This window comes from Haliotis rubra, unplaced genomic scaffold (genome assembly GCF_003918875.1).
Source record: "Haliotis rubra isolate DU_JTF1 unplaced genomic scaffold, ASM391887v1 Scf290, whole genome shotgun sequence".
In the NCBI taxonomy this organism is placed as follows: Eukaryota; Metazoa; Mollusca; class Gastropoda; order Lepetellida; family Haliotidae; genus Haliotis; species Haliotis rubra.
This window is the reverse complement of record NW_025766958.1, coordinates 479865-504112: the sequence shown is the minus strand read 5'-3', so window position 1 is coordinate 504112 and position 24248 is coordinate 479865. Positions and strand designations below refer to the sequence as shown.

General features: G+C 38.6%; 2 protein-coding genes across 5 annotated transcripts in view; one reads left to right on the top strand and one right to left on the bottom strand.

Annotated features, from left to right (window-relative positions):
• The window catches only part of LOC124281917 (TBC1 domain family member 12-like), an 87736-nt gene extending 78525 nt beyond the window's left edge, over positions 1–9211 (bottom strand). The window contains exon 1 of the mRNA XM_046717924.1: positions 7766–9211. Within this exon, the coding sequence (XP_046573880.1) occupies positions 7766–8985 (1220 nt within the window). The 5' untranslated portion in view covers positions 8986–9211. The remainder of the gene's footprint in view (positions 1–7765) is intronic.
• Positions 9212–9423: 212 nt separating this feature from the next.
• Positions 9424–24248, top strand: part of LOC124281916 — a 41960-nt gene continuing 27135 nt past the window's right edge. For 3 of the 4 annotated variants that reach the window (XR_006900001.1, XM_046717920.1, XM_046717923.1), the window contains exons 1-6: positions 9424–9513; positions 12142–12265; positions 14185–14308; positions 15655–15710; positions 18683–19094; positions 19962–20180. Coding sequence is in view for 3 of the 4 variants with exons in the window: in XM_046717920.1 (XP_046573876.1) it covers positions 20121–20180 (60 nt within the window). In the remaining variant the exon portion in view is untranslated. Of the gene's footprint in view, positions 9514–9662; positions 9765–12141; positions 12266–14184; positions 14309–15654; positions 15711–18682; positions 19095–19961; positions 20181–24248 lie in introns of those variants that run through there. The other variant, XM_046717921.1, reaches the window with a different exon arrangement.

Sequence of the window (24248 nt, the reverse complement as noted above, 5' to 3'; positions counted from 1 at the left end):
AATACATCCCATCTACCAATCAGAATCAAGCATTCTTCAACGTCATGGCAGAATTGATTGCATCTTGGCTCAGAAACCTGTGCAGATCCAGGTTAAAAGTTATCTTCAGCAACCCATGCTTGTCGTAAGAGGCAACTAACGGCATCGGGTGGTCAGGCTCGCTGAGTTGGTTGACACGTCATCAGTTCCCAATGGTGTAGATCGATGTTCATGCTGTTGATCACTGGATTGTCTGTTGATTATTTACAGACTGCCACCATATAGCTGGAATATTGCTGAGTGTAGCATAAACTTAAACAAACTCACTCACTCACTGTTTTCAAGTAGATCCAAGTAGGCAAATATATGATTGACTGAATAATGTTATGCAAGATGTTTACAGCCAGTGTTAAGTAAACCGGAGGAGAATGTAAAACATAACGACAATACCAAAACATGTTGTATCTTCTACCATGGAACCAGCCAGTCCTGGCAGGTAAAGGACAGGTTATTTATTCCAGACACAGGCCAGACAGCTTACAAATGCTATCAGTGATGGATCTAGAAATAGGATGATCAGGGACATTTGGCCCTGTGTTCTAAAAAACAGGACATTCATCAAAAACAGGAGACAGAAAAATAATGCATGTTTCTTCTTTTTAACTAGGTCTTTGAACTGACTGACTGAGCTTGTTTTTTACACCACTTTTAGCAATATTCCAGCAACATCACGGCGGGGGACACCAGAAATGGGCTTAACACATTGTACCCATGTGGGGATTCGAATCCTGGGTTTTCGGCATGACGAGCCAACGCTTTAACCACTAGGCTACCCCACCGCCCACAAGGTCTTTGAAAGTACAGAAAAACAAACACTTCAATAAAGGGCAGTGTTTTTACACGGAAATGTCACACGATTCTTAGCTTGCTGTGATAAATAACCAGCATTGTGGAGTCATTAGTCTTCCAGGAGAAGTATAACAGATAACTTTTATACTAAAAACCTACATGCAATCAATTTATAGTTAGGGGGACACATGGGTCAGTGGGATTGGAATATATGAGACATTTATGTTCTTGTACGTCAATGCTGCAAAGGTGTGCCTTAGATCCATCACTGCACTATGTGCATTAATTTCCAACACCACACACAAACAATAAGTTGACTATCTTAACAATTTTAGCTCTAAAAAAGGGCTTAACAAATTGTATCCATGTGAGAAATGAAATTGGTATACCAATCCAAAACTTCTCAGTGACACATCCTCCAAACCAAATCTGAGGTACTATCATTACAGATTAAAAATTTGGAATGGGGATGCTCAAGCTCTCTTTGTGGCAGAGGATCAAGGTCACAATGACCCATGCATAAAAGCTGGGAGGTCGCAATACAATCTTTGAAAAAAGGACATGACTACTGTCTTGAACATGGCTCCTACCGTGTTTATGTCTTGTCATATTGACTACAATTAACTAAGTTTACTAGACTGAACAGAATTTTACTAGACACGAGCTTCAGACCAGTGGCTATAGTCACAGACAGCTACAAATGCTACAACCACGAACCCACTGAAGCATGAAGGGGAAAACAATTAGTGACATCAGTAAGCCATTTAATCATCACAACCATTATTTTCAAACACATGTTAACAAAACTAATTAATTCAATTCAAACAGCAACCAAACTCTTACATCCCTTAGCTTAAGAACAGCGTCTTAATTCCAACAAACTGATTAAACCTTCATTAACTGTTACTAATTGTACCTCATAGAAACACTGAGTCTTTAATGAGACTAAAAAACATGGCCGAAGACGGTTCCAGCCGTTGGCTGAGATGTGGGTCCATGCATCCCTTTGTTTGTAGAACAAATTGAGCTGTTAAACACCTCCTTACAGCAGCCAGTCATGTAATCAGCTCCTCATCTGCATCCCTCAGCTGCAAACATTGTGTAACATTTCACTAATAGCATCAAAGGGGCTCACTCCACCTCAGCTAACCTGCAGCAGCTAAGTGGAAATTCATTTTGAGAAAGTATTTATTAATTAACTCAGGGTGGTCTGTGTTGTTCAATGAGATTGAAGTCAATGCCATAATGCAAACAAAGAGGAACAGCTTGTTCCATAATCTTCTTGACCAAACATGGATTTAGAGCTTTTTCAGCTGATTTAAGTCTTAACATATGTACCAGCAAAAGCAATTGGTATTCATGATTTTATTGCTGATCTTACTTTCCTGAAACAAATTTTACTGGACTCTGGCTTTGTATCCATGGCTATTCTAGACTTGCATGGTCTGTATTGTGCGTATTTGTTTCAAGGTCTGTAAACCTGTGAAGATCATGGTTAGAATTGCTCTTCACCAACCCATGCTTGTCGTAAAAGGCAACTAACGGAATCAGGTGGTCAGGCTTGCTGACTTGATTGACACATTTAATTGTATCGCATAGATCGATGTTCGCGATGTTCATCACTGGATTGCCTGGTCCAGATTCGATTATGTACTGGCTGCCGCCATACAGTGGAACTTTGCATGCTTAATTTCAGACACTACATAATTGGTTCCAAATCAAGACCCTTGAAATGTTACATGTCCCTGTTCAAAATGACTTGTCAACAAGTCCTGTTTATCGACTGAGTTACCTGTATATCAACATGGGTTACACTTATCATCTGTTAACATGGTAAACAGTTATTTTTTTAGTGTATGAATGTCTACGTGTCACTAATCTTAAACCTGTGCTTATGCCAATTCATCTGCAGATCAAGTGTCTAAGAGGCCAGTTGGCCCTCGTCATTTACAAATGGAGCTACATATCTATGTTGATATCAATGCAGAAGTCACGCTTACATGTTGTGATAGCTGACACGTGATTAACCCTGGAACTATCATATTCTGCATGTTTTTTGTACTCTCATGTTCTGTATGCTCTTTATACTACCATATTCCATATGTTATTTATACCATATTCTATATTCTTCTTATGCATAACTATAACAGTCAATGAAAGATATATTTTAAGGCAGTCTTGCAATCATGTGACCATCAGTGATGAATTGTTACCGGAAAATATGGTTCAGCTGAAAATTGATTGGGAGACAAGACAGTGTGTGAAATTAAAGGAATTTTGGGTTCTTACAAATGCAATTGATTCTCAAAATCTCACAAATCCATCAGTTTGTAACATATTTTGATTGGTTTACGGATTCAACTGAATATAAAAAAACAACAAAATGTGGAAAAAGAACTCTCTTAAAACGCAAACTTACATTAAACTGCTGGGTAACAGGTCTAACGTTGAACCAAAAAATATCTACCACTTCACAAATGGCAAAATATTCAGATGAGTGCAAAGAAGAAAATCTGAAAAGACTTTTTATAGTTTCTAAGTAAGGTGACATCAAAGCCATAGAACTGCTGTTCTCTTATCAAATAGAGATTTCAAACTAGTCATCGGGAAAACATGATCCCCATTTTTACATATTCTGACTACAGTCATATAATCTTTAGTCATTGTTCGGTACAAGAAGCAAAATAGTATAATATTTATCCAGAAAGTAATTTTGGGGACAGAAAACCCTGTAACCATGGTAACAATTAACAAATCAATGTGAGCAGCAGAAACATAATCAAAAGCCATTGTTCGTACGGTCACATGCACACAAATGTATTATCTCTAACCACTGGGGTGCAGCAAAGCTGAGTGTTTTCATCATTCAATCAACAATCAAGTCCGAGTATATGAATATGTCAGTGTTACAGAGAGTGATTAAACTTTGTTTAATGCCACACCAGCAATTTTGCACCTATTTGCAGCAGTGTTATAGAATAGACATTGTTCCATATCAAAAATAACAACAGCAAAATCATTAAAAGAAACTCGTTGAGGAAAAATGCAAAACTAAGATATTATGCACAGAAGAACGTTTGGTAAGCATTATTCATGCAATTTAAAATTAACACATTTCTGTTTATGATGCTTGTAAGGATATTTCTACAATGTTTTAGTTGTCTCATGTTGTAGAACATTGATAATCGTTCCATAAAATGTTCCAGTGAGAGAGTGAGTGAGTTTTATGACGCTTTTAGCATTATTCCAGCAATTTCATGGCAGGAGACACCAGAAAAGGGCTTCACAAAATTGTACCCATGTAGGAAATGGAACGCGGTCTTCGGCGTGGCGAGTGGACGTTTTAACCACGAGGCTACCCCCCAAAAAACCTAAAATATTCCAAAACTTCCAACCAAATTGGTTAAGCTACTGAAGAATGTCCTAAAGAAAATTGGATATAACCATGAATACATTCTCAATTATTTTCCAAAGACTTTAAATACAGGTCAAAGTGGTGGTAAACTCACTCACTAACACAAATGACATCCATCCAAAGCAATCATGCCTTCGCCAAAGAATGAGTTCATAATTTTGCCACAAGATAAACTTTGTATCCAAACGCAGACTGATCAGAACCATGATGGGATTTCATTTGTCTGCAGTGCTCTGCACTAAGGCTGCAGCTTAACAGTGCCAATCATCACTATAATCACACGGATTAAGATACAGTAATTAGTATCCGAGTAGCTTCCCGACCCTTTGCATTGCATTCAGTCATACAACAACTCACCCTGCACAAATTCCTGGCATGCTAGGCAGCTAAATTATTTCATGCATTTTATATGTACAAGTGTTAACTGCAACAGATACTGACGTGAACCATCAAGAGATCAAGAATGTACCTGTTATTGGGCAGTTATACATATTTATCAGATATACCCTGTGGCAATTATTCTGCTTGTTCATTACATTTTGGTTACCAAGGTAACAAGGTCATCACATCTGTTTGATTGACAGCACCACTGGACATACTGAAAGGGGTATATGATATTATTCCAGAAAAAAAGTGCAATTTCATCAAGAACGTAGATGTATGGAAGAGTAACATTACATTGTAAATTCAGAATATGTTAGGTTTGAAATGAAAGCTACATTATTAATATTATTATTATATGGGTATTTGTGAACCACTATAGTCCATCCTATGTGCATGCTCAAAGCATTTTTTCCCCTCAATCATTGGCTGTCAATCTCAACGGCACATCATAATCTTCAATCTCAACTCCCTGGGGATCAAACAACTCATGCAGCCACTAGGTGCACCAAGTTAATGTGACTTTCCCATCCTTTTGAGGGGGGCGGTGGGGTAGCCTAGTGGTTAAAGCGTTGGCTCGTCACGCCGAAGACCTGGGTTTGATTCCCCACATGGGTGCAATGTGTGAAGCCCATTTTGGTGTCCCCCGCCGTGATGTTGCTGGAATATTGCTAAAAGCCGCGTAAAACCAAACTCAGTCAGTCAGTCAGTCAGTCAGTCCTTTTGAGGAACCCATCCATAGCTGGGTGGACAGGGACACAGTCACAGTACTTGGTCCAAGTTTACTGCATGTTGCTGTACAACGCAACTAGGTGTTTGCACGTATTCATCTGGCCACCATCTGGTCATTTACCAACAGATTCGTGGGTTCTTTTAAGTGCACATGGTTGTGTACTGTACACTAGGGGTTGTGACAACACTGAAAGAACGGAATGATATTAAACCTGACATTATTGATTATAATGAAAACCTTCAGCAATCCGAAACATGTACACGGGAATGTGAAATATTGATGCTGTGTCTTATTGAAAACATTAATATTTTTCCCACGAAAATATTAATGTGAACTCTCACAAGTCCATTCTGGTTAAAACTTGTCTGTAAATCTCAAAATAACTTTCACCATGAACAGTGAGTGGACAACACTATACAAACAAAACGTAGATGGATTTCAACTGATTGTTACATAACGGTTGCTCAGTATTTTATTCTGACATTTTTAACTTTTCATGCTTATAGTCACAAAATAACAATTGTAACATAGGTTATTTTGGGGATAACACTTTCTCTGTAAAGTACAGATTCTGTTATATTTGGGGTTGAATCAAATCCAGTATTCGAACCTTCACTCTCAGAGTCAGAATCATGCATAAAATTGCCAGCTCACATCGTCAGTGATTTAATCCACTCAGCCGCAGAGGCTTCCACCAAAAGGAAGCTTATCAACTGTAAGTCTAGCTCACATGCCCCTCCCACAAGTGTAAGTTCGTATTTCGTGGTCATTACTTTTCAAAAAACACAATGGTCAACAGAAAAGAATTGAAATGGACATCGAAAACTGTGTCCACACAGATCATATGAAAAATCTGTCAAGTCAGCACACTTGTGCACATGTCATACATCAAGACAGACCACTTCACAATAAATCTGTCTTCATAAATGTCATGACTAGAAAGCAATAACTGTCCTGATGGTAAGGAAATAGTTGGTCTGACAATCAAAACACTGCTCTATCACCTGAGCGAGCTCATTAAGCCTGACATAAATTAATGAAGCTGCAGAATTTGCTGGTTGAATGGCCAGTGGAATCAATACCCTTATGAATCCATCAAGCAGAGACCTGATGTCCTCATCATTAGAATATTGGTAATTTGGTAATCAACACTACCAACAGGCAGAGTGCAGGCATACGGCTCGCATAAATACCAAGCATGTACCCCGCAGGTCAATAGTCAGTATATGTGTGTGATTAATAAAACATAATGACTATCTGATACAGTCCAGACTGTCACTGAAAATCTTGCTGGCACTCTTCAATATGAATCTGAGCTTGGCTTGGGAATTGAAGTTTAAGCTAAAATAGGTACCAGTAATGATGGTTGCCTCTAGTTCTTCAGAATGATCAACAATACAAGACAATTAAAAGCAAAACAAACATCACACCTGTCAACTGTATTGTTGATGTTTCTATCGTAGTATGTCCCACAATTTTTATCATCATATCTCCATTAAATGCATTTAACCTGTATTTCTCATTTCTCATTCGGTTTATCAATGTTTCAGCTATTTTGTACAATACCACTCTCTACATATCGCAGCAACTCTCAAGATAACAGTTAAATTTTCATTGGAATCAACCAGACTTGAAACCATACAGTGAGCTCCACCTGTATCTTCAAGTCTGCTCCATGTTCTCAGTGCAAGTCCCAGCTGTCAACATCTGGAATAACCTGCCATTCTAACTAAAAAAGTATGACACCTCTGAACATGCTGAAATTTAACTGATTAAAAAATCGAAACCTTAAAGAAAAATCACAAAATGCTGAAAGTGAAATTGCTCAAGTTAAACAAATGAATCCATTGTGCATTTCAAGTAATTTTTGTGAATGATATCACCTGCAGTTGTACATCATCTTTGAATGTGACTGTAATGTAGTGTAACAATGTTGCATCTAAAAACAAGACAATGTACAGTTTTCAATAGAACTATCTGTCTAACTATGGTTCAGAAAATGTAGTGTTATGAAATAAGCAGGAGATGGTGTAATCAGAAAACACTGCAGCATACTTGTCATTGTATGTTGACATCTTCGGCATATTCTAAATGTACAATAATAAGCCGTCAATTGGGCTATTACAGTTGTTTACAAACATATGATCCAGATACATATTAGTGGAGAATGGAAATGATTGCAATGTTTTTGTTAAACCATTGTCACATGGCTCAATGCATATAAATGATGAACCTTCTGTATGGCATGTTTTAGACATTCAGCTGTTGAATGAAAAAGGACAAGAGTCTTACTAAACAATGCAAATAGATAAAAAATGATGGCATCTTGGTTAATCAATAAGTTTAGACTACTCCATGAGCTATAAAGTGTGGATGAAAATCTATTTTGGAAATTTGTTTGTATTTACCTTGAGAGAAATCCTGAAAATGTTTTGCGCTTAGACTTGCCACCCTTGTCTTCAATACCACTGTCCTGTGACACATTCCGGCAGCGTTCATAGGAGTTTCTTGAATGCAAATTGACATCCATGAATCCACCATCTTCCATATCAAGAGATATACTCTTTGACTCCCCATATTCTTCTCCTAAAGAGGCTGCTGATATGGAGAAGTCAGTTCCAGTGCTTATACTGGACAAACTGGACACATCAGTGTATCCTCTCATAACTGAATCTCCACTAGATACATGAGGTAAAAGACAATCAACACTGTGTAGTGTGATCTGATCTGCTTCTCTTACTGTCAAAGAATCAGGACAATAACTGGCACTACCATCACTTCCATCTGGAGTACCTGCCTCTTTGACATCAGATCCATTGACAGACCCTTCTTGAGATCCATTGCAAACTGAATCTTCATTTCCCACAACTGTTTCCCCATCATTAATGTGACTTTTACCAAATTTGTTACTATCAGAAGAATTCTGTCCTGCTACAAGTTGTTTTGTTGTAGGGATGTACAACAATGGTAAAGGCATACTTTCTAACACACGAGACAGTCTGTTTGTATTGCTTGTGCTCCCAACTGACACAGGTACGTCTTGCGTTAACGTTACTGGAGACATCACCAGGCCAGACATTATCCCTTTCGGAGCTTTCTTGTTTTGATCTTGACAAGGAATATGACCATTTTGATCAATAGCTGACTTTGGTTGTGCTGTAGATGTCTCAGTTGATTCCCCAGTTGTACTGGAATTGTCCTCACTGTTGCCGTTCAACACAGTTGCATTACTCTCTTGGCTACAGTTTTGACCATCAACACTTTCACTGCACAATATGGTGTCTGAACTTGAAATTGAATGACTTGCATCACTCTCCTTATCGTAGGTGTTATAGAGCACGTCTATGGAACCATTTCCTTTAAGATCACAATCTAATGCGCCGATATCATCTGCATGTTCCTTGGTGTCACTGGCCTCCGAACGTTCGTTTGGTATACCCTGAACTCGTGATTTCAATTTATCAACATCTTCATAAGTGTCAAATAAATTAATGGTTGTCACACTACCGTCGTTCTCCTCTTGAGTCTGCCGCATCTCTACCAATGTCTGATCTTCACCCTCCTCACACATACCTTTTAATTTCATTCTTTCTGACACGGGGCCGGCAGGTTTACCCATTGTTGACATTCTTGGCGACTAACACTGCTCGCATACCAGTTCAACTCACTGGTCTGTGGTGCTCTAGTGGCCATTCTGGACAACACTCAGGGTTCAGACAAGCCGAGTAGACAAGTATACAATTGAGCAAGTAAACAAATACATCGTATTGCTGAATGTGATCACATAATGGTCGGGTTATCACTGAGTTTACATGCACACAGTTACGTTTCAACTTTGCTGGCAGCCATTACGGAAAATGCTAATTAGGGGGGTGGGTATTCATAGCGATGAACCAAAGTTTTCAATATGATATCTAACATATTTTTACCAGAAATTGACGTGCCTATACACAAGCCTTTTTATGTCATTAATTGTCGGTCCGATGCACTCATGAAAAATTCTAACAAGACCCAAATTATAAGAGTAGTGTCACCTATTCTATTTCCCATCATGCCTTGTTGAACGCGCCATTTTGGAAAAGGTGGCAGAATTATGGAGTGTCTGATGTAAAAGATGGCTTAATAAATACATGTTCTGTTTTAAGAAGACTCTGGGGTATGATTACTTAAATAATGATCGTATGAGAATAAATTAACAGTTTATAACTAATGTCAATCACTCTGAAAGGTAAAACAGAAGGGTTTGTACGAAACGGAAGCTGCAATTGAGATGATCACATATTTCGCACCAAACGTACAACCAAGATCACGAGGGCTAACGATATCATTTTTGACCGGTGTCGGCTTTTATACGAATTTGTACGAATGTATGGACGAAACTAGACCGACCATTATGTGCGCAACAAGGTGAAATTAGAATCGGAATAGGGGCGTTTAATAGGTTAGACCTGTGCTCATTAGATAACAAAATGCACATATAAGACAAGTGATTAAAATGATATAACTGACTTGGTTGAAAAGAGATAATTGTCAAAACACTCAGGGATTTCCCGGTGGCATACAGTCAAATGCCCAATTTTGGAATGTTTTTACAACGATCTTACAATTCTCGTCCATATTAAGTTAATAATCAATTATGGTCATAATTGGAATTAGTGTTATGGATGAAACAAACCTGTTTAAATTCCTGCATGGGAAATTACAGGGTCACAAGGGAAAGAGTTCCTTTCCGTTCCCCCAACCCTAAACCTAACTCTAAACCTAACCCTATTATATATTTTGAATTTTAGTCATTTTGTGAGTTCTCTAGTAATTGTTTTGTGGTAAGACGTCCATCCATATCCCCTAATTTTTTACGATGAGGAAGACATTTCTTTGAGCAGCATTTTTAGAAGTTGGATATGTCTTTCAGTATGTTCAGACCAATTAAAGAAACATGTTAAAACTCATCCTTATCAGATGAGGACAGATATTGGAGCACCTTTAGAATACAGCACCACAACTTCTCGTGAGGACGATCTCTGCTGTAGGTGACGTGTCATTAAGACAAGCAACCAGTTTGTGAGAACCCGTCGGACGCGAACCCGCGACCTTCGGATTGTTAGCTCGACAGCTAACCGACTGAGCTACGTCCACACTGTTGCGAAATGTGCAAATTTATCGAGTCATTCCTGTGACGTCACGGAAATGAACGGAAAGAGTCGAATAGGTCACGGACAATTACGAATGCTACAGGTAGACTTGGTGTCTCGTGATTTTATTCTCCGGACAATTGCCGAATGGATCCGATGCCATTTGGCACACTCGTCCCATTCCGTAATCTACAAATTAACGTGTGGGCATGGAATGAGCCGATATGCCTCAAACTGAAAAGGGTTGTTGACGTCATATGTAGATTTCCACGGTGCATCATGAATGACGCTTTTATATAAATCGGTGATTTTGTGACAGAAAAGTGATGTAGGGAACACTGTAAGGATAATGTGGATCGCACTAAAGAACGAGGGAGACATGAGCATGTGTAGTGGCGGCACTTTCGGGTGAGTTAGCCTTCGAATCATTACTTTACAAAATTTATGTTGCGTGTGAAAGAGGCTTGAGTGCAAATTCCAGACCAATTTCCATTAGCCCAAAATTTCTACATTAAACCATTTCATAATGTACTTTCGACGTTTTGGGTTTCCCGTTTTTGTGTGAAAAAAAAGTATTAAAATGCAAAAAGGAAAAACAACAAATGGTACTCACGTATTACACCAGACATGTACCTGCTATATAGGATTAGGTCCCCAACCCTAACCCTAAACCCTAAACCCTCAGCCCTAACCCTAACCCCTTGAAATAATCCTAATAAATAGAATGCATTGACCGAACCACCGGACATGTACCTACTATATTGCATTAGGCCCAACCCTAACCCTAAACCCCAAACCCTAACCCCAAATCCCTAACCCTAGTCCTAGTCCTAGTCCTAGTCCTAGCCCTAGCCCTAGCCCCAATCCCTTGAATTAATCCTAATAAATAGAATGCATTGACCAAACCGGCACAAACACGACTGACGTGTCTAGTGTAATGCATTATTACCGCTTCGAAAAATAAAATACTAATAAAACACTTTTCTATGTAATGGTGCAAATTACTGAATGACAAAAATATATATGTAAATTAAAATTACAAAATACAAAATACACAAAACATAACACCTCAGCAGCCCGTAATACAAATAAATATGAGAGTATTAGTGAAAAAAGAAAAATATTTCAAACTGGTGCTTGCAAAATATTACGCATCCGCCGGTATGCAACTACTGGAAACTCTCAACATCGTTGGGCTTATGCAATGACATAGCTCATAGAGATGAAACACCAGTGAGCGGAGCTTATACACACTCGCTGAGCCAGACAACCGTGTTGCCATGCAGGCGTCATAGGGCATTGTTTCGAGAACGTGCGTTAGAACAAAATCACATAACATTACGTAAAAGGGTATTATGACGTATTTTTAAAGTTTGTGGTGCTGTATTCTAAAGGTAGGCCGAGGTATATATATTCAGGTGACTAGAATGAAATTTAAGGGGGATACAGGTGGAAGTCTTTCCGCTGAAATAATGCTAAGTGTCATCAAACAACAAACACACTTTTTGATCATCTGATGAAGGTAGAAAACATCACTCACTTTTGTAGATCACAATATTCTTCAGAATTGAAATCAGCTATGAATAATATTTGGTGGGTTGAAATGTTTCTCAGCACTTGTATATTAATTTATTTATGTACTACCATTTCAGAATACATTAGCACGATATGAGTGCCTGTTTCCAGAAGTATGTTGGTAAACAAGGTAAAAGGAAGAAAACTGAGGACTCAGACACTGAAAGAGCTGCTCCAACACCAACAACAAATACAGATGAGGTAACGCCACTCACTCCAGTCAACAATGCCGATGATGCACTACCATATTTGAATACCGGTATTTTTTCCCATCAGATAAAATATCACACCCATGAAGATCAGGGCTTTAATTTCTTCAGCAACCCATCCTTGTCCTTAGAGCAATGAGAGTTCAGACTTGCTGACCTGGTTGATGCATGCCATTGTTTCTCAATTTCGTAACTTGATGCTCATGATGTTGATCACTGGATTGTCTTGTCCATATACTGTAAACGTACTTATTTTCGCATGGTGCAATTTTCGCGGAATTGACAGTTTAGACTACATCGCGCGGTCAATTATTCGCGCAATCAGTAATTGCCGGAACTGCCAGCTGTCTCTTTGGCCGCCGCTAATAGCAGTGAAAACAAACAGAGTGGCTTAACCTGTCAGGCGGCGTTTATTGCTTATTCACAGGAAATCCCTATCTGTGCGATATACTAGTACACAGTAATCCGTTTACTCCCGGAAGACATCAGTCTTATGTTCCAAATTCTGACGATTTGACGAATTAACTTAAACTGTATATGAAGCTCTTTGTGATTTCAAACAAGCCAGGTTGTTGTGAATGAGATGATTGAGTGTTAGTGACTATTCGCTTCATGATGTACTGGTGAATAAAATCTTAATGAATAAATAAAATACTGCAGTATTATTTCTTTCCGAGTCGTTTCACGGTAATCTGTTTTGTATCAAACCATCTGTCATGTGACCAATTTCCATGGCGGCCACAACACACATTGCTGTTTTCGCAATTCGGCAATGGGATTTGGCTCATTATTTAATTATGTTTTGGGAAATCCATTACAGCGACAGTTAAGTATGATCAGTCGTCATTTTAAGATTCCCGTTGATTTCTGTCTTCAAACGTGATGTGTTATGGTAACAACTCGGGGGCGAGCGTGGCTAGACTGAATGAATGACAGGTTTATTCGCGGTGTATAAATAAAACCTGCGCGAAATATAATACGTTTACAGTAGCTGGAATATTGCTGAGTGTTGAGTTAAATGACAAAGCAAACACTGTTGCTTGAACAAAGCTACGAAATTTGCTCAAATGGTTAGGCTTGGTTAGCATGTCAATCTGACACGATTCCCTAATGATGTGAGACATTCTTTTATTACCCACGTGGTCAATGTATGGGTAGTTGCATACTGATCTCGTACGTCACACGAGTGTCGTATCGCGTTGACCTGTGTCGTAAAGACTTGACCTGAGATACTAGCGATTGATTGGATAACCGATGACCTCTCAGTTACGTCACAGTGTGACGGAACTACTTGTTCATTCATAACGAACATGTGAATTCATTCATTCTACAACTTATATGCATTGTGGGAATGTAAACATTGCGAACGTTGCCATATCGCTGTTCACTTGTGAGTCGAACTGAGACATTATATCTGTCGAAAAACATAAACGCAATGTTTCCACCAGTGATGTTAGCTGAGTGAAGCAATTGCAAACCAAGAAAAGGGGTACTACAGAGTAGTTTACTGTAGGGAGCTGTATGAGGCGATGACAACTGACATGTTACCAAGGGGACAGTCGAGAATGACGTAGTGATGTCAATACAGTGTGACGTCATGCAAAAGTGACTACAGAACAAAATTCATACGCAACCTCTTTATGAAACCGGTTTTGGTTTGAAACCATAACAATAACAAAAATACACTATTTTGTCAATTTAATGCATGTAAGACGTGGGTAATAAATAAAATACCACACTCGCTTTCGCTAGGTCAGATACCATAAAAAGAACACTTGTTTCATATAATTCGTATGCAATGAGACCTTGTGTAGTGTTCTCTATTTACTCTTAAACACTGGTTTACAGACTGTTGTTATAGGACTGCAGCATATAAACATCCTGTGACTAGTTGCAAGCTCTATATTTCAGGTTGTCATATCTGATGACTCAAATGGACATGGGAGGACAGATAGGCTAAAGAAGCGAAGAAAACGCAATGAACACGTAGATAAAGACGAGGAACTAGCAAAAGCTGAACAGTTGATTCAAAATGGTAAGAAAATAAACTGATGAAGTATTTTGATGTCAAGGTATACACACACTGCACTTTTATTGCTTTGACTGAATAAACAACATCATTATCACTTGGCGTGAACAAACAACAGAAGACGACTTTGTCAGTAGAGACGTCAAATTTACTATTAAACATCACTAGACAAGATTATTTACCTTTTAAGTTATAAGTTGTTTTGCTGGGCATTGTATTATTTGCAGGGATTAAGATTACCGTGCGTATTTGTCTCGTTACACAAAGCCGAAATAGCAATCAGCTGTGCACCGTTACCCGGCTGAACAAGTTCAAACGCGTGCACAATAATATAGCGGGATGAATTCTGACGCAGTCGTCAGTAAAATATAATACAGAATACTATTATTTAACCCAAAAGAATTTTATTTACAATTTTTATGTAAAATATATATAATCAACACTAAGGTTATCACGGACCCTCATGAGCGTGGTACGCACATGGAATGGGGTAAAATCTGGAAGCCATTTAAATTCACACATTTTAACCGATGTTACTGTAAACGTATACAATGAATGTTTCTCAGTTCTCAACCCAAACAAAGGAAACATGGACAACACAATTTAATCTCGGGTGTGTAAATATGCCTGAACAATGCACTGATATGTTTGGTATAACATATATTATATTTAGGATTACACTTCCTCAGTTAAGTATAGCTTCTAATAACTTCGTAGGTTGAGTCCCTTCTGAGATTCAAGCCATCACTCTCAGTGTTTCGCACCTAGTCACTTAATGTATATTCCCATGATAAGTGTGCAATACCATGTGTATCTAGATACAGTATGTTTGTCATACGTTCTTTTAATCTCCGGGGTGGTGGGGTAGCCTAGTGTTTAAAGCATTTCTGGTGTCCCCTGCCGTGATGTTGCTGGAATATTGCTAAAAGCGGTGTAAAACCAAACTCAGTCAGTCAGTCTTTAACTCTCCCTTTGTCAATCAGTGTTGTCATGTGAAATATTACCATGGTGGTAAACTTCTGATACATGTTTCACTTTGGGGGGTTCTCTTCCACGTTATGCTTGCAACCCAGGATATTACTGTAAAATTGTTAAAAACCTGAATCAAGAGTTTATGGTATTTTGTACAACATTGTAGGTTTTCGTGCTGAGACTGAGAGGCAACCCTATTTGTACCACTGTCTTCTCAAATATTTTGTGTGCAGAAAATGAGAAACTAAATGTGGGTAGTAAGTAATAGATCTTTGCCTTTATGGTACATTACTTGGTAATGGTTTTGCATGCAGTACATCATTATTTGGTATCTGTTACTTAGTTGGTAATAATAATGTACGTCATAATTTGTCTCTTAGATTTCGGGATTACTGTTGATGATGGAATGTCCAGACAGGAAATTATTGAACTGGCTGTAAGTACCATTTTCACTTCTTTTCATATACTTCATAAATAAGTGATTTTATCCCTTCGACTCTGATATAGACAAGACTTCATCCGTCTGTGCATCCGTCTTTCTTCCTGCCTATCCGCCTGTCATCATTTTGTTTCCGGAGCATAACTCAAAAACTGCTCTATATCTATCAACAAAACTTTGCAGATATTTCAAACAGATCCTGGATTGATGCCTTTTGCTACTTGAGGACGATTTACATTTTTATCCCCCCGGCATGTAATGTCAATATCTTTCTTCAAGACTTGGTAGATATATCAAACATAAGCTAAAGTGGTGCCTTTGGCTATTTACAAGTTTATGTAATTTTTATTTTTCTTGGTTTCCATGGAAACGATTTGGACTTAGTCTCAAATGGGAGGGGCTTCATTTCTGGAGCACAAATTGAAAATCGTTCAATATCTTTCAGCACAACTTGGCAGATATATGTGACAGATGTTGAAGTGGTGCCTTTTGCTATTTGCAGCTTTTGTTATTTTTATTTTTCTCGGTTTCCATGGAAACGATTTGGACTTAGTCTAAAAAAACAAATCAAGTTGGACTTTAAGTAACCGTCAGATGATTTGTTCTTTCAAATATGTGGGGGCCGGGGGGATATGTCATCTTCTGATGACTCTTGTTTCCCTGTCTCCATGGAAACAAGTTAATCTGAGCTGAAATGGAGGCAGGTCTCAACAAAACTTGGTAGATATATCAAACAGATCCCAAAGCGGTGCCTTTTACTATTCATGGATATTTAACATTTATATTTTTCTCAATTTCCATTGAAATGATTTGGACTTAGTTTCAAAAGGTAGGGGGGTGGATTTCGTTTCCGGGGCACTGCTTAAAAGCCATGAGACACTTTTTATCCAAATCGGGTACACGTATTCACCAAGGGCTGAAGTGATGCCTTTTGCTATTTAGGAATTCGAAGAAAATGAATTTGCTTCTTGTTTCCATGGCAACAAGTTTGACTCTGACTCTGTTCATAGTTTTGTTTTTCTGGATAGGTATTCTTGCATGAATTGTGCACACACAAAGACCATGTTGTCAACTGCTGACTTTTGCTTTTAAATATTTGTTATATTTGTATTTCTTTCTTTTGACTTTGATATTGGTGTGTACCTGATATAGAAGTACAACGTTACAATCCCAATTCCATGTTATTGTTTTGATTGCTCAATAATTATTCTTGTATACAGATGGACAGATTAGACCCAAATTCTCTCATCAAGTTGGATTTCAGTAACTGTCACATGATTTGTTCTTTCAAATTTGTGGGGGCGGCGCCAGGGGGATTTGTGTTCTTTGGATGACTCTTGTATTATCTTTGGTGATGTAATAGCGAGACCCTAGTGACAAACTCTTATTTTTTCACTGAAAACCTCAAGTACAACACAGTGCACTATTATATGCACAAATACAGTTCTATAATGCACCATAGCAAAAACTGGTTCCCTATTATTATATCCCGCAACACGTATTGCGGGGGGTATTTGTATGGACTCCATCTGTCTGTCCATCCATACATGTGTCTGTACAAATTCGTCTTTTCTGGAGCAGAACATAAAAACCGTTCTAAATTTCTTCACCAAACTGTGCACATAGATAGGTCTGGTGGTGAACTAGTGCCCTTTGGTAGTTTGGATTTTTTTATGATAATTGTTTTGCGTTTCCATGGCAACAAGTTTGACTTTGACTGAAATTGGTGTTGGTACTCTTTCTGGAACAGAACATAAAAACCATTCAATGTTTCTTCACCAATTTGGCACATACACACAGTAGTTGGCCATAAGTGAGTCATCATTAGTGAAATTTCCATAGACTTACATGTTAACTATTGCAAGAATAAATTTCATAAATTGAGTAGAAGTTATTATATTTTGATATTTTGCAAACATCTTGGAAGTCATCTTCAGCTACGTGTACATAATTTTCTTTCATCTTTCCATTGATTAGTTATCGAATGACACCTGATTAAGCACCATAAGTACAACTTCATTTTAATCTATCCCATAGATAAACCATGTTAAACCTGATTGGTATGTCTAATATGTGTTGTTTAAATAGTTGCAGTTTTCTTAATAATCGTCGGAAAATTGAATGGAAATTATGTGTATGTAGCTGAGATGATTTCCCAGCTGGTAGATAAGTATTGAAAGCAATTCGACTGAAACTAAATTTATGAAAAACATTCTTGCAAGAGTTAATTAGCATGCAAGTCTATGGAAATTTCACAAATGATGACTCAGTTATGGCCAGCTACTGCAGATAGGTCTGGTGGTGTACTGGTTTTTGGTCAGCAAAAACAAAGCTTGCTTCTGAAGAGAATTCTCCAGCCCCTTCTCCATATTCTTGTGTGGTGGCGCAGGTGTTGGAAAAAATCACATGATAAACACTATGTCGAGGTGTTATTTGTGCTCTTAGAAAACTGGGTCTTACAACTGACAATGTCCTTGTAGTTCTTACTGCAACCACTGGAAAGGCTGCAAGCAACATTCAAGGAACAACGCTCCACTCTGCATTTGCTCTACCAGTTCGTCAGATGGGCAAATTGAAGTAAAATGGAAACGTATGGATCATGACACATTATGTACAGTGATTAATATCATAAATAGTGAAAAGACAGAATGTATGAAGAGTGAAGCATGTACAAAGTAACTATCTGTTACAAGTACCCTAATATAATAATCCAATATAGGTATTGAAGATTCAGAAATAATGAAGTCATAAAAATGCTTTCAAAAGTGTTCCTGATCTATATTTTCTTTGGAAAGAAAATTTGCCATATTCACGTCAAAACATTTGACATAGTCATAGCTAGTTGACATATTCATAAAATGTACTTTGCTATTGCGGGGGATATTGACGACTTTGTCTTCTTGTAGATGTGATAAGTTCTGGATATAGACTGTGCATGGTTGATTTGTATTTGATGTATTTCCCTGCAGATGGTTCTCCTACAGTCCAAGGAAGAGAGAGAGGAGTCACCAGATGCCAACAAACCCAGATCTCTCAAACAATGTTCTTCAACAACTCGAACTAGGAGAAGCACATCAGATGATGATGATTCATTAGATTTGAATGTCCCAAACTCATCAATAGGAGAAAGAGGGAAATCTCCCATTCTTAACAAACCTCAGTTTTCAAAAGAAGATATTAGAAACAGAAGAGGCAATAAATCCCCCTGAACCCAGTACATCGTTTACTGTAGAGGATGGTGTCGGGATATCTCTAAGGAAGATTTCAAGAAGGAAAGTGACAGGAGAAGGATGCAAAGATAACTCACTTGATGATGTGATATTTAAGGGAGGAAGTGGAGATGCTGTGGATGATGATGAAAAGGATCCACCCGGCACGAGGGTGAGCATACCAGTAATTTCATTCATTGTAATCATAGGTCTATGCTTTGGTCAGTTTCAAGCACTCAGCCATATTCCAACTATTTGACAGGGGTTTGGCAATAGTTGAGTCTATACCAGAAAATCCAGGATCTAACTTAAGAGAATGGATATATGCAATTTGGATAAGATGTCATGTCAACCAAGTCAGCGAGCCTTGACCAATTGGTCCTATTAGTCGCCACTTGCGACAAGCATCGGTTGCTGAAGACCAATTCTAACCTGGAGCTGTGTTCCAAATAAAGAAGTTGACATCCGTAAAGTTCTCACCTTTCAGGGGTGGAAATAACCCATTGCCAGACGTCCGAGTCCAGTGTTTTTTTCTGTCGGGCAAGCAAATTTGTATATCACACTGTACCGGTGTCCAGTTGACTGTCCAATGCTAATTATGTTGTTTATTTAAAAAATCAACAAGAAAACGGCCAGTATGGTGGAAAAATTATCAGGGCAAGTGATTTTACATGTGCCACTGTACCGGAGTACACTAGCAATTTTAAAGTTATTTCCACCCCTGCCTTTATGTGTAGCACTTCTAAATGCCATTCAAAGACCTCAGTATGATATTAATATCTGTTAAGGCCATTGGTCCTTCAGAGTGAGTAGGGGCGGTGGGGTAGCCTCGTGGATAAAGTGTTCGCTCGTCACGTCGAAGACCTGGGTTCGTTTTCCCACATGGGTACAATGTGTGAAAACCATTACTGGTGTCCCCTGCTGCGATATTTCTGGAATATTGCTAAAATTGGCGTAAAACTAAACTCAGATTGAGTAAATAGTATCACTGTTTCAGTATAAGACGTTTCCATGACATTATTTCATTTTGTTGTCACAGAATCAAAGGAAGATTGCTTCAGAGAAGCGTCAGAGGAAGCGAAGACTCACTGACGAGGCTGTTGGTGATGAAAGTCACAGCTCACAGGAAGCTGACAGTGCTAACACCAGGCTGAAGAAGTCTCGCAATCTGCTGCTGAACAAGCAGCAGCTGGAGACCATGCAGGCAAAGACATCCACTCTGCTGAAGAAGTCAGCTGCCAAAGTCAAGCTGTCTCAGGTAGTACTCAACTATTTATGTCCAAATGAGTGAGTTAAAATATAACATCGCTTCGGCATTGTTTCAGTCATATGGCGCCATGGCCAAATGAACTTGGGGAGAAATTTTTTTTACATGGAGAATAAACATTGAGCCTCTCAGATATTTTTTTGTTATCAAGCCCATTGATAATTATGACCAGTCATATTTTTCTGTACAAATACCCATTTTCAATAATTTCGAAAAAGGCAAATGAATCAAAATGCTTTGTTGAGGGCTTAGTTTTGAAACTTTTGACAACTTCTTTATTACCCAAATCACAGACAGTTAAACAGCACAGTGCCTAAGCAGTCTCTAAAATTAAGATGATCTTATAGACTTCCTCCTATGGTATTTGAATCTGGGGTGCCTCAGAAATTTTAATTTTGAGCATTTTTATACAACTTTTTGAACATTTTTATACAAAGGATCCGAGTGCAGCCCTAAATTTCAAACACTATTGTCACATCCTGTCTCTATGTGTAACACTTGATTATTTGAACCACTTAATAAGGCCAGGCCAATTTTAATTGTTTTACAGATTTTCGTCCTCAGAAAACCTAATGGCATCAGTAACATTCCTTTTAAATACTTACGGTGTTTTACTTTCATGGATTGTATATGGGGCAAATAACCCCAGAAAACCTTTTTGATTTACATTTTGGCCAATAAAAACATTAGGATTTATGAGTGGGGAAAATGTGTATATGGGGCAAATAACAACCCCAAAAAATCTTTTTTGTAAGTTTACATTTTTGGCCAATAAAAACATTAGGATTTTATTTTTTGAGTGGGGAAAATGATTTATTTTTTTCTTATTCTTGAAAAAATACGACCGGAGGATCCGTAAAACAAGAAATAAAATTGGTCTGGCCTAATAAAGGTCTTTCAACACGTGTTATTCATCCATCTGTTGACCTTGTGATTGATCTCGGGATTGAAGATCCAGGTTGGCATTGGTCTTTATCAACCCTACTTCTTGTATTAGGCGATATGGGGCGGTGGGGTAGCCTAGTGGTTAAAGGGTTTGCTTGTGACGACACGCCGAAGGCCAGAGTTCGATTCCCCACATGGGTACAATGTGTAAAGCCCATTTCTGGTGTTCCCCGCAGTGATATTGCTAAAAGCGGCTTAACACTAAACTCACTAATACTTTAATAGGCGATTAACAGCATCAGGTGGTCAGACACATTGCGTGTCATCGTATCCCACTTGCATAATCGTTGTGCATGATATCAGCTGCAGGATTGTCTGTTCTAGATTTGACTATTTATAGACAGCCATCTATCGTTAAAAAGTTGCTCACTGCAACATTCAAACAAACAAACTGAATGTTCCATCCCTGCTGTGTTTAATCCAATAGCATGGCACCAACATTTGGAAATGATCTTGATTTTTCAGCTGATTATACTAGTAACAATATCTTGTAGTTCGTCACTGACCACAGGATGATGTACTAGCCATTCAAGGGTTGGTTACAAAGTAAACTTAATGTGTAATACACTGTGAGGACCCTGAATGAAACCTAATGAGGGGCAGTGGGATAGCCTTGTGGTTAAAGCATTCGCTAGTCATGCCTAAGACCCAGGTTTGTTTCCCCAAATGGGTACAATGTGTGAAACCCATTTCTGGTGTTGCCGCTGTGATATTACTGGAATGTTGCTGAAAGTTGCGTAAAACCATTCTCACTAACTCTCATAAAGTCATGTTGTAATTGTTCCTGATGGGAGCTCAGTAAAACAATGTTATACATTAAGGTGCACTGTATTGTCCTCCTGCATGTATTGTCTGTGTCCCAGTTGATGCAAAGTGTGTTTTGATGATGGTCATTTTGCAATATTTATGTGTTAGATGAAGGATTTTGCATCTAATTCTTTAGAGGTGATAAGGAGAAAACTAATTTCTTTTATGTACACATGTTAATGTATTTACTAAATAACATGTGAAGTGTCAGTTTATGCTCACAGTAATATTCAGTGATGGATCTTGAGCCCGGTTTTGTGGCATTGGCACACAGATCCATCACTGAATATACCTGGATGAGGTGGTGTAGCTCGCTGACTTGGTTGACACATGTCATCATATCCCAATTGCTTAGATTGATGAATCATGATGTTGATCACTGGATTGTCTGGTCCAGACTCGATTATTTACAGACAACCGCCATATAGCTGGAATATTGCTGAGTGTAGCGTTATCTAATAAGGTCCATGATCATCCGATTCCATCACTGAATATAACAGGATAAGGTGGTGTGGCTCGCTGCCTTGTTTGACACGTCATCGTATCCCAATTGCGTAGATCAGTGCTCATGCTGGTCAGATTCAGTTATTTACAGGATGCCTCCATATAGCTGGAATATTGCTGAGTGCTGTATTAAACAACAAACCAACCAAACAACTGCTGTTAGATAGGATTGAATATTGTTCCTTGTGTTTTATACCAACCAACAGACCGCCTCCGTGGTGTAGTGGTTAGAGTGTCCGCCCGCGGAGAGCGGAAGGTCGTGGGTTTGATCCCCGACCGCGTCATACCAAAAAGACGTTAAAATATGGTACTTGTTGGTCCCTGCCTGGCGCTCGGCATTAATGGGTACAACAAGGACTGGTTGGCTCGGAGTCAATATAATGTGTCTGAGTGGAGTATTCATGCTTCACTGCGGCATGGTATCTCAGTGGGCTAGCACTATAAAACCAGCTTAAGTCTGGGCTAGTACAAGCAGCCGCACATACACATATACATGCATGCACGTCGTCAAATGAGCGAAATATTCTCAAGCACGACGTAAAACCCAATTTCACCTCACCTCACGTCACCAACCAACAACAAACCAAAACTCAGACAGCTAATACTGCTGGTTACCTTTTTGTTCTAGTGTAGTTTTGCTCTGTTGTTTTCATTATGGGGGCTTAAGGTTAAGATAATTTCTGTGTTTTCACACAACTCCAGTTTATTTATATTGGGATTTTATGACATCTTCACAACAGTCTGTTCGCTACACATTTATAGGCCAAGTGGAGTTGTCTCCCTTCAATCACTGACCATTACATCAGATGTGCATGTGACATGATTCATCTTCAAATGTAAACGTGAACTGTGAATGTTTTCTCATAGAATGAGGTGTTTTTGCTAGGTGGGTAGAAGTAGGTTTATAAAAGCTTTTTGAACTCATTTGTGCTTAAAGCACAAACTTCAGACTGCGAGTCAGAATTTGAAATATTTCCTGTTTGTTGTTCATTGTTATCAGTGAGTGGACTAGCTGATTTCATTACATACGAAGAACTTCGGCTTGCAGATTTGTTACCAAGACTGCCATATTTGTGACATCTCAGGCCAAACCTATATTTATGTACATGTATTAGGTGCTCTCAGTTCTAATTTAGTGGGTTCCAGAGGTCCTTGTGTTTCTTTTCAAGGTCATTTTTTATTAGAATCATGACAAGGTGCCCCTGATATGCTACAGCCGTGGTCAGCATGAGCATCTAAGCGTCCCTGTCATAACCCTCATGTAAAGTTTCTAACTCTTTGGATGGCTAGCCTCGTGATTACAGTACTTTGCCGTTGCATAGAAGGCCTGGGTTAGATTCAGTTGTCCTTCACTGTGATATTGTAGGGAAAACTGCTAAAAGCAGTTCTCACTCACTCATTCATCCACTCACTCACTCACTGACACACATTCCAATTGTGTAGATCGATACTCATTCTGTTGATCACTGGATTGTCTGGTCTAGACTGAATTATTTACAGACCACCACCATATAGCTGGACTATTGCTGAGTGTGGTGTTATACAACAAACCAACCACACACATCCACTCAAAATTTGGAGGTCCCTAGATTAAAATACATTTAGATAAAACCCAAATTAACCTGGATCTCTCCCTTTCATCCTCTTTCTCTCTTCCTCTTTCTCTCTTCGTCTTCGTCCTCTTCCTACACTCTATCCTTTTAGAACAGTTATAGGCATATGCACATTAACATAATTGTTTCGAATGCGCTAGAATCAGCATAATTTTGCATGGTTGAATTGATGGTTTGTAAGGCAGACTGG